Source organism: Pituophis catenifer, unplaced genomic scaffold (genome assembly GCF_029215685.1).
Source record: "Pituophis catenifer annectens isolate HBS135680 unplaced genomic scaffold, rPitCat1.0.hap2 SCAF_2, whole genome shotgun sequence".
NCBI classification, from domain to species: domain Eukaryota; kingdom Metazoa; phylum Chordata; class Lepidosauria; order Squamata; family Colubridae; genus Pituophis; species Pituophis catenifer.
Window position 1 is genome coordinate 3,063,082 of NW_027256882.1, and position 18,870 is coordinate 3,081,951.

An 18,870-nucleotide genomic window follows, 5' to 3' on the forward strand; every position below is an offset into this window, starting at 1 on the left:
TAGTTTTTATGATGGCGCTCAAACAGTGGTTGAACCTCCAAATCAAGTAAGAAAGGAAAAAAATATTAGATTTGTATTCTCCTTTCCTTCAGGTATAGCATAATAGCAGGTTCAAGTTGCTGTCAGCCATCTTAACTTCCTCTGTAGACTATTACTGCGACACAATGATTTGTCATTTCTAACCTCAGAGAATCTCAGAGAAACAGAATGTTTAGGAAATGTTTTTTAAAGAACAGCTGTTAACTGATTCTGCTAAGTACTCCTCCAACTATGAGTTTATAAGAAGTAATTTTTTAACAAGTCCTTCAAGAAATAGGAATAAATGTATCACTGTAGTAGTGACTGATAGAGACCCATTCATTTTGTCATTCTCTGACTTGGAATTCTGCAAAGCTATTGAAAAATAACTAAATACTCACATTGCCACATTGCCCTTTTTGAAAAGCCTTGTTCAAGACCAGTCATTCAAAAAATAATCAAATCATATTAAAAAATAAAACAGAATTTTAAAATCCAAACAGAATGGCCACGTAGACCATGTAATTGCAGTACCTTAGGTACAAAATAATATCTAATCCTCTGATTTGTGCGTGGATTAGAAGATCAAACATTTCCACTTTGCAAAGGCTGAGAAATTACCTTCACAGGGAATTATCTCTTCTTTGTTTTCTCTCATTTAGCCATTGGCTCAGACTACTGATCAATAAATGATAAATCAGTTGATCTAGAAGTGGGATTACTTCACTGAGAAGCACTGTAAATTCTGCAGAATCAATCAACTTGATAAAACCTGCTCCAAATATTTCTTCAGTCAAAGAAATTTTCAGAATTGTCCATTTTCTCACATAAAAATAGGACTTGTGTGAAGGACAGCTATGTAAGTTAGTGGATACCTTTCCCATGGAACAATGGAGCAAAATAACAGAGTTATTCAGAGTTGGTAGGGATCTTAGAGGTCTTCTAGTCTAGTAGTCACCAACTAGTGGTCCGCGGCGCACCCTGGTGGTGGAACTGCTCCAGGATGAGCAATGGCCAGCAGGGCCGGATTTTCCTATAGGCTAACTAGGCTTCAGCCTAGGGCCTCAAGATCAAGAGGGGCCTATATTCAAATTGTTAGCAAAATTAAAATTACACTTTCACTATAGGTGAAAGGGCCTCATAAGTGGAATAGCCTAGGGCCTCTTTTCATCTAAATCCGGCCCTGATGGCCAGTCCTGTGACTAGAGCTCTGGAATATGGGACTTGCCAGGCAGCTCTTGGTGGGGCTGTAAATCTCCACTGTAGGGGGAGGTTCATGCAACTTGCAACTTTGCAGCGCAGTCCTTGCTGGCCGGAATGAGGTAATGCTGCAAGGCGGGGTGGCGGTGCAGGCAGGCCAAAGCAACAGGTGGTGGGAACCGCGGCCTGTTTCTTCCCCCTGCTGTAGCTTTCTGTCGGCTGAACCCACCCGTGGTTGTCCCTGTCCTGGCCCTCCCTTCTCAGTCACTCCTCGCCTGGCAAGGGAAAGGGAGTCGGGGATGGAGGTTCGCTCCATATTCCAGAGCGGGAGCGAAGCTTCGTCTCTTGCTGGATCTCGTGGCCGTTTCTTCCAGCCCTTGTTGGTGCTCTGCGCATCTCGGTCTTTCAGGAAGACGCTTGACTTCCTCTCAACCCCAAGACACTGGCTGGCCCATGAGATAAGAGAGAGAAAGAGAATGAGAGAGAGAGAGAATCAGAGAGAGAATGAGAGCGAGAGAAAGAAAGAGACAGAAAGAATGAAAGAGAGAAAGAATGAGAAAGAGTCGGAGAGAAAGAAAGGGGGAGAGAGATGAGAGAGAGAAAGAGAAGAGATGAGATAGAGGGGAAGAGAGGAAGAGAATGAAAGAGAGAAAGAGAATGAAAGAGAAAGAGACAGAATGAAAGAGAATGAGGGATAGAAAGAGACAGAGAGAATCAGTATGAGAGAGAAAGAGAAAGAGACAGAATGAAAGAGAGAATGAGAGAGAAAGAGAATCAGAATGAGAGAGAAAGACAGGGAATCAGAATGAAAAAGAGAATGAAAGAGAGAATGAAAGAAAAAGAATGAGAGACAGAAAAAGAGACAGAATCAGAATGAGCGACAGAATTAGAGAGAGAGAATGAAAGAGAACGAAAAAGACAGAATGAAAGAGAGAAAGAGACAGAGAGGGAATCAGAGACAATGAGAGGGAATGAGTGGGAGAGAGAGAAAGAGAGAGAGAAAGAGAGAGGAGGGAGAGTGCTTGTAGGACCCCATCCTGTCACTGGGAGTGCTGGTGCTTCAGCAAGTGGTGTGCTGGATTTGTATTAGTGGTCTGCGGGATTTCAAATTATGAACTTGGTGGTCCCTGAGGTCCAAAAGGTTGGGGACCTCTGTTCTAGTCCAACCCCCTGCTCAGACAAAAAGCTCTATAACATTTCAGATAAATGGCTGTCCAATTTCTTCTTAAACAGCTCCAGTGTTGAAACATCCACAACTTCTGGAGGCAACTCATTCCACTGATTAATTGTTCTCACTGACAGATTTCTCTGTAGTTGTAGATTAGTTCTCTCCTTGATTAGTTTCCATCTACTGCTTCCTGTCCTGCCTTCAGGTGGTTGTCTGGCCTTCAGGTGGTTTGGAGAATAGATTGGCTGCATCTTCTTTGTGGCAGCCCCTAGAGATCTTGCAACACTGCTATCATGTCACCCCCTAGTTCTTCTTTTCATTAAACTAGACGTACCCATTTCCAGCAACTGTTCTTTATATGTTTTAGCCTTCAGGACCCTAATCATTTTGGGTGCTCTTCTCTGCACTCTTTCTAGAGTCTCAATATCTTCGTTACATCTGGCAACCAAAACTGGATGCAATATTCCAAGTATGAAACCAATATTGGATGCCAACTGCTGTCTTACCAAGGCATTACAGAGTGGTACTAACACTTCATGTGATCTTGATTCTATCCCTCTCTTAACCCAGCCTATGATTGAGCTGGGTTTTTTGGCAGCTGTAGTATATATAGGACTCCAAGATCCCCGTTGCACTTTCTACTGTTGAGCTAGGTATCACCTATAGTTAGTTTTTCTTTCCTAAATAAAGAACCTTGCATTTCTCACAGTTGATTTTCATTTTGTTAGATGGGGCCCAATCTGTCGATCCTTCTATTTCTTTAGCTTACTTTCTGGAGTGTTGTTATTCCTGTCAATTAGTCCTTGGCTGCAAATTTGATAAGTTCCCTTTCTATCCTCTTGTCTAAATCATTGATGAAGATGAAGAGATCTTGCAAATCCTCCTGTTCTGTTCTTTTTTCCGTGTTCAGGAGAGTCTTGTGTCCTTCGAGGAGGTGGCTGTGTATTTCTCTGAGGAGGAATGGTCTCAGCTGGATCCTGACCAGAAAGCGCTGCATTCGGAAGTCATGCTTGAAAACTATAGGAACGTGGTCTCTCTCGGTAAGAGTTTTCTTGTCCCCAATCCAAGAGGTCAAGAAGACAGATTATCGTTTGTTTTTTATTAAAAAATCACTAATCAGATATCGTCTCCTGGGAGGGAGAAGGAAAGGATCTGGCCTTCTTGTACTCAAAGGAAGGAAAGAGTCAATGTGTCTTTGCTTACATTAGAAGTCCTCAAGCTTTTTAAGTGGGGCAGTTCACGGTCTCTCAGACTGTTCGGGGGGCGGACTATAGTTTGAACTGCCTAATGACCGGCTAGGTGGGCGTGGCCAGGTGGTGATGTAACTGGCGGGCGTGGCCAATTTAGCAGTCCACTTTGCCCTTGTCCTTCCTACGCTGTTCTTGCTCAAAGGCATCTATTTATTTAATAAGACCCCCCTCCCTGAAAGGAAAAAGAACGGAAACTTTCTTGCCATTTGCCTAACTTCATTAAAACAGCAGCTTTAGGTTCCTTAAAATAGGCCATTAACATAAGAATAAAAGAAACAGGAATTCTTTGAGAAATTGAGATCATCTGTAGGTAGACAAACACAAACCCTGATTTGCTCTCTCACACACACACACCACAATCTGCTTTGAAAGGTAAACATTATATATAAAGGAAAAGTTAGGGACAGAATACTTTAGAACCACTGCCGAAACTATGAATGTTGCAGCACTAAAGCCGTCCACACTTACAAATGACAGCAGAGATGCTGCAATGTATGCCTTACCTATTCCCCCATCCCACCCTGCCGAGGCTTTCCCTGCAATGATGTAGCGAGCCAGTATGTTAGGCATCTGTTCCCTGCTAACTGAGGCATGTACCAGATCTGGCCGAAGAGCCCTTGCAAGCTGATGAGCCTTTGGGTCAGTGAAATAGCCTTTCTTGAAGCCTTCCAACCTTTTCAGTCTCGGCGTGAAGAGCATTTACAAGCCAATGGAAGGCTTCAAGCAAAGGATTTTTCCCCAAAGTTTCAGTTCTTATAGCTCTGCTGTAATTAACCCGCCCCAATAATTCTTAAGTTTTCACCTTGTTCCTCCTTGGATGTTTCCCCTAATTATTCCTTCACTCAAAACTGACTTTGAATGAGATTTGCATATATATAGATAATTGTAAAGAAAGATATATTTTCTAGATATTTTCAAAGCTTTCATGACTCACGGATATAGAAATCACCATGTCTATATCACAGCAGGGTAGGCATGCAAAATACAACATGATGGAATTTTGGAAAAATTCGGAAGAAAATGTGTTGACTTTCTATAGTTTGACTCTCTAACCTTGTTATCCTTTTCATTTCTATTTTCTTTTGAAGGTAACATTGGGCAGGAGAATCAAGATTCCTGTGGACTGTTCCAAGTGATCAATGCTAAAGATGGAACGGAGAACTTTGGAATTCGAATGGAATTCAAAAGGCATGAGAGAAGCCAGTCAAATAATTGGAATCAGGAAAGTTCATCTTCCACTGATGCCCAACAAGAGAAAATAAGGAAAAAATATATTGGGAAAAGTGTGAAGCTAATCAAAGATAAATTACATGTAAACGAACACAAAGGAGAAGGTGGTATAAGACACAACAGACAAAATTACAATGAGATATTCATTCTTTGTCTTGGAAATACCTTCCTTACAACTCAAAAAGTGATTCACACAAAAAAGGAGCCTTATAAATGTTTGGAATCTGGAAAACATTTTAGAACGAGTGGGCAACTTACTTCCCATGAAAGGATTCACACTAGGGAGAAACAGTGTTCAGAAGCACCTGTAGCCCATGCAGCCCAATCCCTCCAGGTAGCACGAGAGAAACCATATAAATGCATGGAGTGTGGAAAGACCTTTATTCATAGCAATGGACTTAGAAACCACAAAACGATCCACACAGGAGAGAAACCATATGAATGCATGGAGTGTGGAAAGACCTTTGCTCTGAGCAAAAGACTTACGGTGCACAAAAAGATCCACACCGGGGAAAAACCATTTAAATGCATGGAGTGTGAGAAAACCTTTACTCATCATAGTCATCTTATTTCCCATAAGATAATCCACACAGGGGAGAAGCCATATAAATGCATGGAGTGTGGAAAGACCTTTGCTCGAAGAGGTGATTTTATTTCCCATCAGATGATCCACACAGGGAAGAAGCCATATAAATGCATGGAGTGTGGGAAAACCTTTATTCATAGCAATGGACTTAGAAACCACAAAACGATCCACACAGGAGAGAAACCATATAAATGCATAGAGTGTGGAAAGACCTTTGCTCTGAGCAAAAGACTTACTGTGCACAAAAAAATCCACACGGGCGAAAAACCATTTAAATGCATGGATTGTGAGAAAACCTTTACTCATCGTGGTAATCTTATTTCCCATAAAATAATCCACACAGGGGAGAAGCCATATAAATGCATGGAGTGTGGAAAGACCTTTACTAAAAGAGGTAATCTTATTACCCACAAGATGATACACACAGGTGAGAAGCCATATAAATGCATGGAATGTGGAAAGACCTTTGCTCAGAATCGTCATCTATCTTCTCATAAAAGGATCCACACTCAGGAGAACGTATGTAGCAATTCTACTTTAGAGTTACATACCAGTCCACAAAGCTTTATAGCAGCCTTTGAGCAGTTCACAAAGTCAGCATATTGTCCCCAGGAATCTGGGTCCTCATTTTACCGACCTCAAAAGGATGAAAGGCTGACTCAACCATGAGCCGGTCAGATCAAACTCCTGGCTGTGGGCAATTAGCCCTATGGTACTGCATTCTAACCTCTGACCCACCATGTTAACAAATTGGTTAACAAACATGGATGTTTGTTTAAGCAAATAACATATGCTGTAATGTTATTGTTTCAGTTGAATAAATCTATTTAAATTGTTATTATTAACGTAATGATTATTTTTCTCTTTCCTAAGTACAACAGAAAAATTGTCCAAATATGAATGATTAACCTATTAAACTCGGGATAAAAAAACTAATATGAAAAGTTGTTATTCTAAAAATCTTCATCTACTTGCGTACTAAAGTTATACCAGCAAGAATTAGTCTTTATGTAGAAAACTGTGATTTAAATCAAGCCTTACTGACTAGTGATTTAAATCGTGATTTAAATCAGTTTGATTTAAATCAAATCCATCCTGGTTGCAAGATTTGGGTTCGGCTAGTTTAGAGAAAAGAAGAATTAGGAGTGGCATGATAGCAGTGTTCCACTACTTGAGAGGCTGCCACAAAGAGGAGGGGGTCAATTTATTTTCCAAAGCACCAGAGGGCAGGACAAGAAACAATGCATGTGAACTAATGGAGGGAAGCAACCTGTAATTAACAAGAATACTCCTTACAGCGAGTTCTGTAATCCTCAATCCTTTCTTGTGCATTTTTGCTAAGTAGGAGGTTTTAAAACAAACAGGAGCATCAGTGGAGATTAAGGTTATCATTTGGCCTGAAAGTGATATATTTATTCTAGCATTATATTTATCTTTTTATAGTGTGCCAGAGGCTAGAAAAAAGGGTAAAGGTAACTTAAAGAAAATTAATTAACGGTGTGTTTACTACTGTGTTTTCCTCAAAATAAGACCTACCTTAAAAATAAGCCGTAGCATGATTTTTCATGGTGCTCGCAACTTAAGCCCTATCTGCAAAGTAAGCCCTACTTTGCAGCATCATCAACGGAGAGTAAGGGAGGGGCATGGGCAGAACAGGAGGCGGTGACCGCACCTGCAGGGGCCAACGGTGTTCAGAAGCACCTTTAGCCCGCCTAGCCCAGTCCCTTCAAGCAGCAAAGAGGCAGAGTTGTGGGATGAATCACGCGATCTGTCCCATCAGCTGTCTTTGGATGTAGAGTGTGCAGTAGAACTGGAGGATGAGGTTGGATAATGGGGTTGAGAGCACAGGGATCGCGGCAAGGCGCTATTTCTGCGCCACCACTTCTCTTGCCTCAAGGCAACGACACCAGTTTGGAGGAGGCATGCGATCCAATCTGGTGGACACAGTGCGCAGCTGCTTGCCTACTCTGCCCTTTTGATTGCCTGCAGTTCTGATGGGGCAGAAGGCTGCGTGGTGTGTCCAGAGGGCAGGATCACATGTCTCCACAAACCCTGCACCTCTGTCTTCAAACCACCCGGCTGTTTCTGACAGGATTTGGACCCTTTGGAGATCTCTGCCCAGCCTTGAGAGTGGTTCTTCCTGAGGGAAGCGAATTTACATCCTCCAGAGATTTTTCTCCATCTCCACAGACGGTTCCTGGACAGGAAAGAGAGGAAGATGGAGAAATTGCTGCCTCTGGAGACCACGGACCTTTTTTTGGACAGGAAGGAATTGTGAGGGGCTTTTCACGCTACTCCCATGTTCATCATCCCTGTATTGTCCGTTCTCCTCAGGCGCGCTCCTGTTTCCCGCCCTTTCTACAATCCTGGCACTTTGCCCCTAATCCACCAGGGGGCGCCCTCTGCTAAGAGAAGGGAGCGTCAGGCGGTTCCCCATTGGTCCCCTGGAGGGCGAACGTCACAGCTGCCTTTCCAGAGCGGACTGTGACGGGAGGGACATCACAAACGCTTGCCGCTCTAGGACCCCGAACTCGTTCTCCTTAACCCCTTGGGCTCCGCAGGAGGCGGAGAGGCTGCGGGAGAGTCTGACGGGGCCCCTGGTGAGGCTCTTCCCTGGTCCCATGATCCCCAGCCGCCCTCTCCATGCAGGGAGAAGCGGGGATGCCGGGAAGGCGGGGGGATCCGGGGCACCCTTCCCTTACCCTTATCCGGGAAAGAGCCCAAGGGAGGGGAGGGGAGGGGAGGGTCGGCCTTGCGGAGTCCCAGCAGGAGAGGAGAGAAGCCGGGCGAGGAGAAGGCAGGATTCGCACCAGGCTCCCTGTTTCCGGAGGGGGAGAGAAGCGGGACGGCCTCTCCAGCTGCCTCCTTCCCAGCCCTGCTCTGGGATGAGCCGTTTGGGACTCCTGGAAGGTTAGGTGAAGGTTTTTCAGTGGTTAAGTTCTACTTTCTAATTCTTGGCGTTTATTTTTCCTTCAATCTCAGATACAGAAACTGGAAGCCAGGCAAAAGTTTCTCTTGGGGGGGGGGGAAGAAGAGCGGAATCCCTTGGAGGGATCAGTCCTGCAGCCCCAGAAATGGTCCCGTGAAGGAAAAGGCATCTGGAGACCCACCAGAGTCCTTGGAGCCATTTGCAGTTGCTCTGCAGGACAGAGAAAGGATGGAGACACAACCTTTTGGAAAGGAGGGAAGCGGAAAAGGCCCTTCAGCTGCTCAGCCTGGGAAGGGAGGGAATCTCTGGACAAGGACCGGGCAGGAGATCCTGGAGGAGGAAACCATCCTCCCTTCAGAAATTCAGCCCTGGAATGTCATCCAATACCAGGACGCTGAGGGTCCCCGAGGCCTTTGCAGACGACTCCATGACTTTTGTAGGCAATGGCTGAGACCAGAAAAGCACACCAAAGCCCAGATGCTGGACCTGATGGTTTTGGAGCAGCTCCTGTTCCTTCTGCCCCCAGAGGTGGAGGGCTGGGTGCGGGAGTGTGGAGCAGAGACCAGTTCCCAGGCAGTGGCCCTGACTGAAGGCTTCCTCCTGAGCCACGTGGAGGAGCAGGTCGAGTTGCAGGTAAGAGTTCAATAGAGAATAGAGAATATGTTGGAATACTTCACCCCTCCTTCCCAAACCTCTCTGACATTCATAATGTTCCGAATATAAGAATTCATATTATGTTGTGTGATGTACATTAATTCTGCTTCTTCCTTCCTTCCTCGTATTTGAAGGGCTGCACTGTGGAGATCAGAGATCCTGACAGAAAGAAGAATTCATCAAATCCCCCTCAGAAGCTATTTTTCAAGAGGATCCCTTGGGAAGATCAAAGTCTGGACATTTCAGGAGGTAATCCAAGATCCTCTGATTTCCCAGAGAGATCCCATCTGTCTTACCTTATTCTCTTCTATAGTATACCTCCTCTTATTTTGTTAAATATGCATTTTGAAATTATTTTATCATTACAGAGAAAGAAAGAATGAAGTTTTCTAGTTTTTATGATGGCGCTCAAACAGTGGTTGAACCTCCAAATCAAGTAAGAAAGGAAAAAAATATTAGATTTGTATTCTCCTTTCCTTCAGGTATAGCATAATAGCAGGTTCAAGTTGCTGTCAGCCATCTTAACTTCCTCTGTAGACTATTACTGCGACACAATGATTTGTCATTTCTAACCTCAGAGAATCTCAGAGAAACAGAATGTTTAGGAAATGTTTTTTAAAGAACAGCTGTTAACTGATTCTGCTAAGTACTCCTCCAACTATGAGTTTATAAGAAGTAATTTTTTAACAAGTCCTTCAAGAAATAGGAATAAATGTATCACTGTAGTAGTGACTGATAGAGACCCATTCATTTTGTCATTCTCTGACTTGGAATTCTGCAAAGCTATTGAAAAATAACTAAATACTCACATTGCCACATTGCCCTTTTTGAAAAGCCTTGTTCAAGACCAGTCATTCAAAAAATAATCAAATCATATTAAAAAATAAAACAGAATTTTAAAATCCAAACAGAATGGCCACGTAGACCATGTAATTGCAGTACCTTAGGTACAAAATAATATCTAATCCTCTGATTTGTGCGTGGATTAGAAGATCAAACATTTCCACTTTGCAAAGGCTGAGAAATTACCTTCACAGGGAATTATCTCTTCTTTGTTTTCTCTCATTTAGCCATTGGCTCAGACTACTGATCAATAAATGATAAATCAGTTGATCTAGAAGTGGGATTACTTCACTGAGAAGCACTGTAAATTCTGCAGAATCAATCAACTTGATAAAACCTGCTCCAAATATTTCTTCAGTCAAAGAAATTTTCAGAATTGTCCATTTTCTCACATAAAAATAGGACTTGTGTGAAGGACAGCTATGTAAGTTAGTGGATACCTTTCCCATGGAACAATGGAGCAAAATAACAGAGTTATTCAGAGTTGGTAGGGATCTTAGAGGTCTTCTAGTCTAGTAGTCACCAACTAGTGGTCCGCGGCGCACCCTGGTGGTGGAACTGCTCCAGGATGAGCAATGGCCAGCAGGGCCGGATTTTCCTATAGGCTAACTAGGCTTCAGCCTAGGGCCTCAAGATCAAGAGGGGCCTATATTCAAATTGTTAGCAAAATTAAAATTACACTTTCACTATAGGTGAAAGGGCCTCATAAGTGGAATAGCCTAGGGCCTCTTTTCATCTAAATCCGGCCCTGATGGCCAGTCCTGTGACTAGAGCTCTGGAATATGGGACTTGCCAGGCAGCTCTTGGTGGGGCTGTAAATCTCCACTGTAGGGGGAGGTTCATGCAACTTGCAACTTTGCAGCGCAGTCCTTGCTGGCCGGAATGAGGTAATGCTGCAAGGCGGGGGTGGCGGTGCAGGCAGGCCAAAGCAACAGGTGGTGGGAACCGCGGCCTGTTTCTTCCCCCTGCTGTAGCTTTCTGTCGGCTGAACCCACCCGTGGTTGTCCCTGTCCTGGCCCTCCCTTCTCAGTCACTCCTCGCCTGGCAAGGGAAAGGGAGTCGGGGATGGAGGTTCGCTCCATATTCCAGAGCGGGAGCGAAGCTTCGTCTCTTGCTGGATCTCGCGGCCGTTTCTTCCAGCCCTTGTTGGTGCTCTGCGCATCTCGGTCTTTCAGGAAGACGCTTGACTTCCTCTCAACCCCAAGACACTGGCTGGCCCATGAGATAAGAGAGAGAAAGAGAATGAGAGAGAGAGAGAATCAGAGAGAGAATGAGAGCGAGAGAAAGAAAGAGACAGAAAGAATGAAAGAGAGAAAGAATGAGAAAGAGTCGGAGAGAAAGAAAGGGGGAGAGAGATGAGAGAGAGAAAGAGAAGAGATGAGATAGAGGGGAAGAGAGGAAGAGAATGAAAGAGAGAAAGAGAATGAAAGAGAAAGAGACAGAATGAAAGAGAATGAGGGATAGAAAGAGACAGAGAGAATCAGTATGAGAGAGAAAGAGAAAGAGAGAGAATGAGAGAGAAAGAGAATCAGAATGAGAGAGAGAAAGACAGGGAATCAGAATGAAAAAGAGAATGAAAGAGAGAATGAAAGAAAAAGAATGAGAGACAGAAAAAGAGACAGAATCAGAATGAGCGACAGAATTAGAGATAGAGAGAATGAAAGAGAACGAAAAAGACAGAATGAAAGAGAGAAAGAGACAGAGAGGGAATCAGAGACAATGAGAGGGAATGAGTGGGAGAGAGAGAAAGAGAGAGAGAAAGAGAGAGGAGGGAGAGTGCTTGTAGGACCCCATCCTGTCACTGGGAGTGCTGGTGCTTCAGCAAGTGGTGCGCTGGATTTGTATTAGTGGTCTGCGGGATTTCAAATTATGAACTTGGTGGTCCCTGAGGTCCAAAAGGTTGGGGACCTCTGTTCTAGTCCAACCCCCTGCTCAGACAAAAAGCTCTATAACATTTCAGATAAATGGCTGTCCAATTTCTTCTTAAACAGCTCCAGTGTTGAAACATCCACAACTTCTGGAGGCAACTCATTCCACTGATTAATTGTTCTCACTGACAGATTTCTCTGTAGTTGTAGATTAGTTCTCTCCTTGATTAGTTTCCATCTACTGCTTCCTGTCCTGCCTTCAGGTGGTTGTCTGGCCTTCAGGTGGTTTGGAGAATAGATTGGCTGCATCTTCTTTGTGGCAGCCCCTAGAGATCTTGCAACACTGCTATCATGTCACCCCCTAGTTCTTCTTTTCATTAAACTAGACGTACCCATTTCCAGCAACTGTTCTTTATATGTTTTAGCCTTCAGGACCCTAATCATTTTGGGTGCTCTTCTCTGCACTCTTTCTAGAGTCTCAATATCTTCGTTACATCTGGCAACCAAAACTGGATGCAATATTCCAAGTATGAAACCAATATTGGATGCCAACTGCTGTCTTACCAAGGCATTACAGAGTGGTACTAACACTTCATGTGATCTTGATTCTATCCCTCTCTTAACCCAGCCTATGATTGAGCTGGGTTTTTTGGCAGCTGTAGTATATATAGGACTCCAAGATCCCCGTTGCACTTTCTACTGTTGAGCTAGGTATCACCTATAGTTAGTTTTTCTTTCCTAAATAAAGAACCTTGCATTTCTCACAGTTGATTTTCATTTTGTTAGATGGGGCCCAATCTGTCGATCCTTCTATTTCTTTAGCTTACTTTCTGGAGTGTTGTTATTCCTGTCAATTAGTCCTTGGCTGCAAATTTGATAAGTTCCCTTTCTATCCTCTTGTCTAAATCATTGATGAAGATGAAGAGATCTTGCAAATCCTCCTGTTCTGTTCTTTTTTCCGTGTTCAGGAGAGTCTTGTGTCCTTCGAGGAGGTGGCTGTGTATTTCTCTGAGGAGGAATGGTCTCAGCTGGATCCTGACCAGAAAGCGCTGCATTCGGAAGTCATGCTTGAAAACTATAGGAACGTGGTCTCTCTCGGTAAGAGTTTTCTTGTCCCCAATCCAAGAGGTCAAGAAGACAGATTATCGTTTGTTTTTTATTAAAAAATCACTAATCAGATATCGTCTCCTGGGAGGGAGAAGGAAAGGATCTGGCCTTCTTGTACTCAAAGGAAGGAAAGAGTCAATGTGTCTTTGCTTACATTAGAAGTCCTCAAGCTTTTTAAGTGGGGCAGTTCACGGTCTCTCAGACTGTTCGGGGGGCGGACTATAGTTTGAACTGCCTAATGACCGGCTAGGTGGGCGTGGCCAGGTGGTGATGTAACTGGCGGGCGTGGCCAATTTAGCAGTCCACTTTGCCCTTGTCCTTCCTACGCTGTTCTTGCTCAAAGGCATCTATTTATTTAATAAGACCCCCCTCCCTGAAAGGAAAAAGAACGGAAACTTTCTTGCCATTTGCCTAACTTCATTAAAACAGCAGCTTTAGGTTCCTTAAAATAGGCCATTAACATAAGAATAAAAGAAACAGGAATTCTTTGAGAAATTGAGATCATCTGTAGGTAGACAAACACAAACCCTGATTTGCTCTCTCACACACACACACCACAATCTGCTTTGAAAGGTAAACATTATATATAAAGGAAAAGTTAGGGACAGAATACTTTAGAACCACTGCCGAAACTATGAATGTTGCAGCACTAAAGCTGTCCACACTTACAAATGACAGCAGAGATGCTGCAATGTATGCCTTACCTATTCCCCCATCCCACCCTGCCGAGGCTTTCCCTGCAATGATGTAGCGAGCCAGTATGTTAGGCATCTGTTCTCTGCTAACTGAGGCATGTACCAGATCTGGCCGAAGAGCCCTTGCAAGCTGATGAGCCTTTGGGTCAGTGAAATAGCCTTTCTTGAAGCCTTCCAACCTTTTCAGTCTCGGCGTGAAGAGCATTTACAAGCCAATGGAAGGCTTCAAGCAAAGGATTTTTCCCCAAAGTTTCAGTTCTTATAGCTCTGCTGTAATTAACCCGCCCCAATAATTCTTAAGTTTTCACCTTGTTCCTCCTTGGATGTTTCCCCTAATTATTCCTTCACTCAAAATTGACTTTGAATGAGATTTGCATATATATAGATAATTGTAAAGAAAGATATATTTTCTAGATATTTTCAAAGCTTTCATGACTCACGGATATAGAAATCATCATGTCTATATCACAGCAGGGTAGGCATGCAAAATACAACATGATGGAATTTTGGAAAAATTCGGAAGAAAATGTGTTGACTTTCTATAGTTTGAGCTCTCTAACCTTGTTATCCTTTTCATTTCTATTGTCCTTTGAAGGTAATAATGGGCAGGAGAATCAAGATTCCTGTGGACTGTTCCAAGTGATCAATGCCAAAGATGGAATGGAGAACTTTGGAATTCGAATGGAAAAGACCCACACGGGCGAAAAACCATTTAAATGCATGGATTGTGAGAAAACCTTTACTCATCGTGGTCATCTTATTTGCCATAAGATGATCCACACAGGGGAGAAGCCATATAAATGCATGGAGTGTGGAAAGACCTTTGCTCGAAGAGGTGATTTTATTTCCCATCAGATGATCCACACAGGGAAGAAGCCGTATAAATGCATGGAGTGTGGAAAGACATTTTCTAAAAGAGGTAATCTTATTACCCACAAGATGATACACACAGGTGAGAAGCCATATAAATGCATGGAGTGTGGAAAGACTTTTGCTCAAAGAGGTAATCTTATTTCCCATAAGATGATCCACACAGGGGAGAAGCCATATAAATGCATGGAGTGTGGAAAGACCTTTGCTCAAAGAGGTAATCTTATTTCCCATAAGATGATCCACACAGGGGAGAAGCCATATAAATGCATGGAGTGTGGAAAGACCTTTGCTCAACACAGTTATCTTGCTTCTCATAAAAAGATCCACTCAGAAGAGAAACCATTTAAATGCATGGTGTGTGTAAAGACTTTTGCTGAAAGAGGTAGACTTATTACCCATAAGATGATCCACACAGGGGAGCAACCATTTCAATGTATGGGGTGTGGAAAGACCTTTGCTCAACGCCGTTATCTTGCTTCCCATATAAAGATCCACTCAGAAGAGAAACCATATAAATGCATGGAGTGTGGAAAGACATTTATTACGAGCAGTGCTCTTAATTCTCATAGCAGAATCCACACAGGAGAGAAACCATATAAATGCATGGAGTGTGGAAAGACGTTTACTAAGAGCAGTACTCTTACGTCTCATAGCAGAATCCACACAGGAGAGAAGCCATATAAATGCATGGAATGTGGAAAGACCTTTGCTCAGAATTGTCATCTATCTTCTCATAAAAGGATCCACACTCAGGAGAAAGTATGTAGCAATTCTACTTTAGAGTTACATACCAGTCCACAAAGCTTTATAGCAGCCTTTGAGCAGTTCACAAAGTCAGCATATTGTCCCCAGGAATCTGGGTCCTCATTTTACCGTCCTCAAAAGGATAAAAGGGTGACTCAACCATGAGCCGGTCAGATCAAACTCCTGGCTGTGGGCAATTAGCTTGTAGTACTGCATTCTAACCTCTGACCCACCATGTCTATAGATTTTTATGTGTACACCTATTGTGCCTTTCTGATCCACATGAGACAAGGTTGAATCCAACAAAGTGAAATTTAATGCAGAGAAATGTAAGATTTTACACCTGGGTGGGAAAAACAGATTACAGGAAATGTGGCTCAAAAACTAACTGTGAGAGGAACCTTGGGAGTCCAAATGGATGATCACTTAAATATGGGTCACCTGTTTGCGGCAGATCTGGCCCCGACTTCATCGTAACCGATACTAACCCTTTGACCCCCAAACCCTTCCCTTTCCGTTCCCCATTCTCATCTTCTCTTTGGCCATCTTCCAAGTCAGTCTCCCCAGCTTCTGACCTCAGCCCACAGAAATGTACCCCTCCCATCCCATCTCCTAGGGGATATTATCTTCAGAGAAAATAAGTAGGTCAAGCCTCGTCTCCTCCTTTTTATGGCAGCATCAGAATGCTGACATCTGCAGTGGCTGCTGTATACAGAGTGGCTGGTCCTGTGCCTCTGCCTGCTGCCAGTGCCACGCGCAACAATGCCTTATGCACGGTCACTCATGCCTTACGCACGGTCACTCATGCTCTCGTCACGTCCCGCCTGGACTATTGTAATGCTCTCTACATGGGGCTCCCCTTGAAGAGCACCCGGAGGCTCCAACTGGTCCAGAATGCGGCAGCGCGGGTGGTTATGTGGGCAACTCGGCGCTCCCATGTAACATCTCTCCTGCACGAGCTGCACTGGCTTCCAGTGGTCTACCAGGTGCGCTTCAAGGTATTGGTTACCACCTTTAGAGCGCTCCATGGCTCAGGACCTGGGTATTTACGAGACCACCTTCTGCCACCAACAGACTCCCACCGACCAGTACGCTCCCACACAGAGGGGCTCCTCAGGGTGCTGTTGGTCAAACAATGCCAACTGGCGGCCCCCAGGGGGAGAGCCTTCTCTGTGGGGGCACTTACCCTCTGGAATAAGCTGCCCCTGGAGATACGGTGAATCCCTGATCTACGCACCTTTCGCCGTGCCCTTAAGACTTTTTTATTCCAACAAGCCAGGCTGGCTTAACTCTTTTAAATTGTTTTAATTTTTAAATTGTTTAATTATGGGTTTTAATACAGGGGTGCTTTTAATTGTGGCCCAAATTAATTTAATTGGATTTTAATACTGTTTTTAAATTTTGTATTTCTTGTGTTTTATCTGTTGGCTGTTCACCGCCCCGAGTCCTTCGGGAGAGGGGCGGTATATAAATATAAACAATAAATACATAAATAAATAAGCAATCCCAGTTGCTGCAAGCGAGCAGTGAGCATCTCAAAAGCGAAAAGTGGCACTCACCTGCCGCCCCTGGTGGCGAAACGTAGAGAACAGCCACCCTCCCTTTGGGAAAGAGCAGGTCAAGCCAGGTCTTATTCTGATCACATCATAGCATGTTTTGGAAGGAGGAAGATGCAGCTGCTATTGGCCGTGTTGGGCTTTGCATGCTGGTGGCAAGATACTGCAGGATTTATATTTATCTCCCTTGCAAAACACACAGATGTGTGAATCCTGGTTCTTGCTTTCAACCACAACACTTGCAACCACTGACCCAAGCGACTCTTGGGGGCTCTTCGTCCTCCTGACAGGACGACTCTCGGCCGCCGAGCTGGGCTGTTCCTGCTTGACAGGGGGCCAGAGTTCTCAACAACCACAAGACATAAGCTGTGTTTCCCAGAGATTCTCCTGGTCCTCCTCTTCTGACCGCCCGGCTGTTTCTGACAGGATTTGGACCCTTTGGAGATCTCTGCCCAGCCTTCAGGATGGCTCTTCCTGAGGAAAGCGAGTTTAAATCCTCCAGAGATTTTTCTCCACTCCACAGACGGTTCTTGAACAGGAAAGAGAGGAAGATGGAGAAATTGCTGCCTCTGGAGACCACAGAGCTTTTTTTGGGTAGGAAGGAATTGTGAGGGGCTTTCCACACTACTCCCATGTCCATCATCCCTGCCCTCTCCGTTCTCCTCAGGCGCGCTCCTGTTTCCCGCCCTTTCTACAATCCTGGCACTTTGCCCCTAATCCACCAGGGGGCGCGCTCTGCTAAGAGATCGGAACTCGAGGCGCTTCCCCATTGGGCACTGGAGGACGAATGTCAAAGCTGCCTTTGAAGACGAGGCTGGGAAGGAAGTGACATCATAGAGCTTTGCCTCTCTAGGACACCGCGCTCGCTCTCCTTAACTCTTGGAGAGGCTGCGGGAGAGTCTGGCGGGGGGAGATCCAGACGTGCCCCGGGTGAGGTGGGGGCTCTTCTAGCGGCAAAAGGAGGCGGAGGAGGGAGAGACCCGCTCCCGGCCCTCCTCCGGCTTCAACCCCGGGTCCCATGCTCCCCAGCCGCCCTCTGCGGGGATGGGCGAGGGTCCCTTCCCTTACCCGTGTCCGGGGAAGAGCCCGAGTGGGGGGAGGGGAGGGTCGGCCTTGCGGAGGCCCAGCAGGAGAGGAGAGAAGCCGGGCGAGGAGGAGGCAGGATTCGCACCAGGCTCCCCGAGGGCTCCATCCTCTGCAGCCCGGCCTGACTCTGGAGGGGGAGAGAAGCGGGGCGGCCTCTCCAGCTGCCTCCTTCCCGGCCCTGCTCGGGGGACCTCGGTCCTGCGCTGGGATGAGCCGCTTGGGACTCCTGGAAGGTTGGGTGAGGGTTGTTCAGTGCCTGAATTCCACTTTGTAATGCTTAATATTTATTTTTCTTTCCATCTCAGATACAGAAACTGGAAGCCATTTGAAATCTTTGCAAACTAAACTTTCCTCTTGGGGAAAAAAAAAGAGCGGAATAACTTGGAGGAATCAATCCTGCAACACCAGAAATGGTCCCGTGAAGGAAAAGGCATCTGGAGACCCACCAGAGTCCTTGGAGCCATTTGCAGTTGCTCTGCAGGACAGAGAAAGGATGGAGACACAACCTTTTGGAAAGGAGGGAGCCGGAAAAGGCCCTTCAGCTGCTCAGCCTGGGAAGGGGATGAAGCTCTGGACAAGGACTGGGCAGGAGATCCTGGAGGAGGAAACCATCCTCCCTTCAGAAGTTCAGCCCTGGAACTTCATCCAATACCAGGAGGCTGAGGGTCCCCGAGGACTTTGCAGACGACTCCATGACTTTTGTAGGCAATGGCTGAGACCCGAAAAGCACACCAAAGCCCAGATGCTGGACCTGGTGGTTCTGGAGCAGCTCCTTGCTCTTCTGCCCCCAGAGATGGAGGGCTGGGTGCGGGAGTGTGGAGCAGAGACCAGCTCCCAGGCGGTGGCCCTGACTGAAGGCTTCCTTCTGAGCCAGGTGGAGGAACAGAAGGAGCAGGTCGAGTTGCAGGTGAGACACTTTAGGGAGCTCAAAAGGGAATAAAGAATGTGTTTGAATACGTCACCCATCCTTCCCAAACTTCTCTGACATTCATTATGTTTGGAATATAAGATTTCACTTTATGTTGTGTGAGGTACATTAATTGTGCTTCTTTTTTCCTTCCTC

At 45.1% G+C, this 18,870-nt stretch overlaps 3 protein-coding genes and 1 pseudogene across 3 annotated transcripts in view; all 4 read left to right on the top strand.

Moving 5' to 3' along the window:
• LOC139311670 (zinc finger protein 208-like) overlaps positions 1–6,290 on the top strand; it is a 41,801-nt pseudogene extending 35,511 nt beyond the window's left edge.
• Positions 6,291–7,269: 979 nt separating this feature from the next.
• Positions 7,270–13,701, top strand: LOC139309251 (zinc finger protein 202-like). The gene is made up of 6 exons (XM_070933310.1): positions 7,270–7,349; positions 8,435–9,014; positions 9,170–9,284; positions 9,404–9,471; positions 12,715–12,844; positions 13,655–13,701. The coding sequence occupies exons 1-6, from the start codon at positions 7,270–7,272 to the stop codon at positions 13,699–13,701; spliced, it is 1,020 nt and encodes a 339-aa protein (XP_070789411.1).
• A 456-nt stretch (positions 13,702–14,157) lies between these two features.
• Positions 14,158–15,820, top strand: LOC139311635 (zinc finger protein 85-like). The gene has a single exon (XM_070936118.1). It carries the CDS (start codon positions 14,209–14,211, stop codon positions 15,328–15,330), a length of 1,122 nt encoding a protein of 373 aa, XP_070792219.1. The 5' UTR covers positions 14,158–14,208; the 3' UTR covers positions 15,331–15,820.
• Positions 15,821–18,300: 2,480 nt separating this feature from the next.
• The window catches only part of LOC139309252 (zinc finger protein 729-like), a 38,733-nt gene continuing 38,163 nt past the window's right edge, over positions 18,301–18,870 (top strand). Inside the window, exon 1 of the mRNA XM_070933311.1 lies at positions 18,301–18,714. Coding sequence (XP_070789412.1) covers positions 18,301–18,714 — 414 coding nt within the window. The remainder of the gene's footprint in view (positions 18,715–18,870) is intronic.

Coding starts and splice junctions, on each gene's coding strand:
- LOC139309251 (XM_070933310.1), top strand. CDS start 7,270: ATGAGGTTGGATAATGGGGTTGAGAGCACAGGGATCGCGGCAAGGCGC. Junction 7,350..8,434: donor ACCACTTCTCTTGCCTCAAG/GCAACGACACCA, acceptor CTTCAATCTCAG/ATACAGAAACTGGAAGCCAG. Junction 12,845..13,654: donor TAGGAACGTGGTCTCTCTCG/GTAAGAGTTTTC, acceptor GGCATGTACCAG/ATCTGGCCGAAGAGCCCTTG.
- LOC139311635 (XM_070936118.1), top strand. CDS start 14,209: ATGGAGAACTTTGGAATTCGAATGGAAAAGACCCACACGGGCGAAAAA.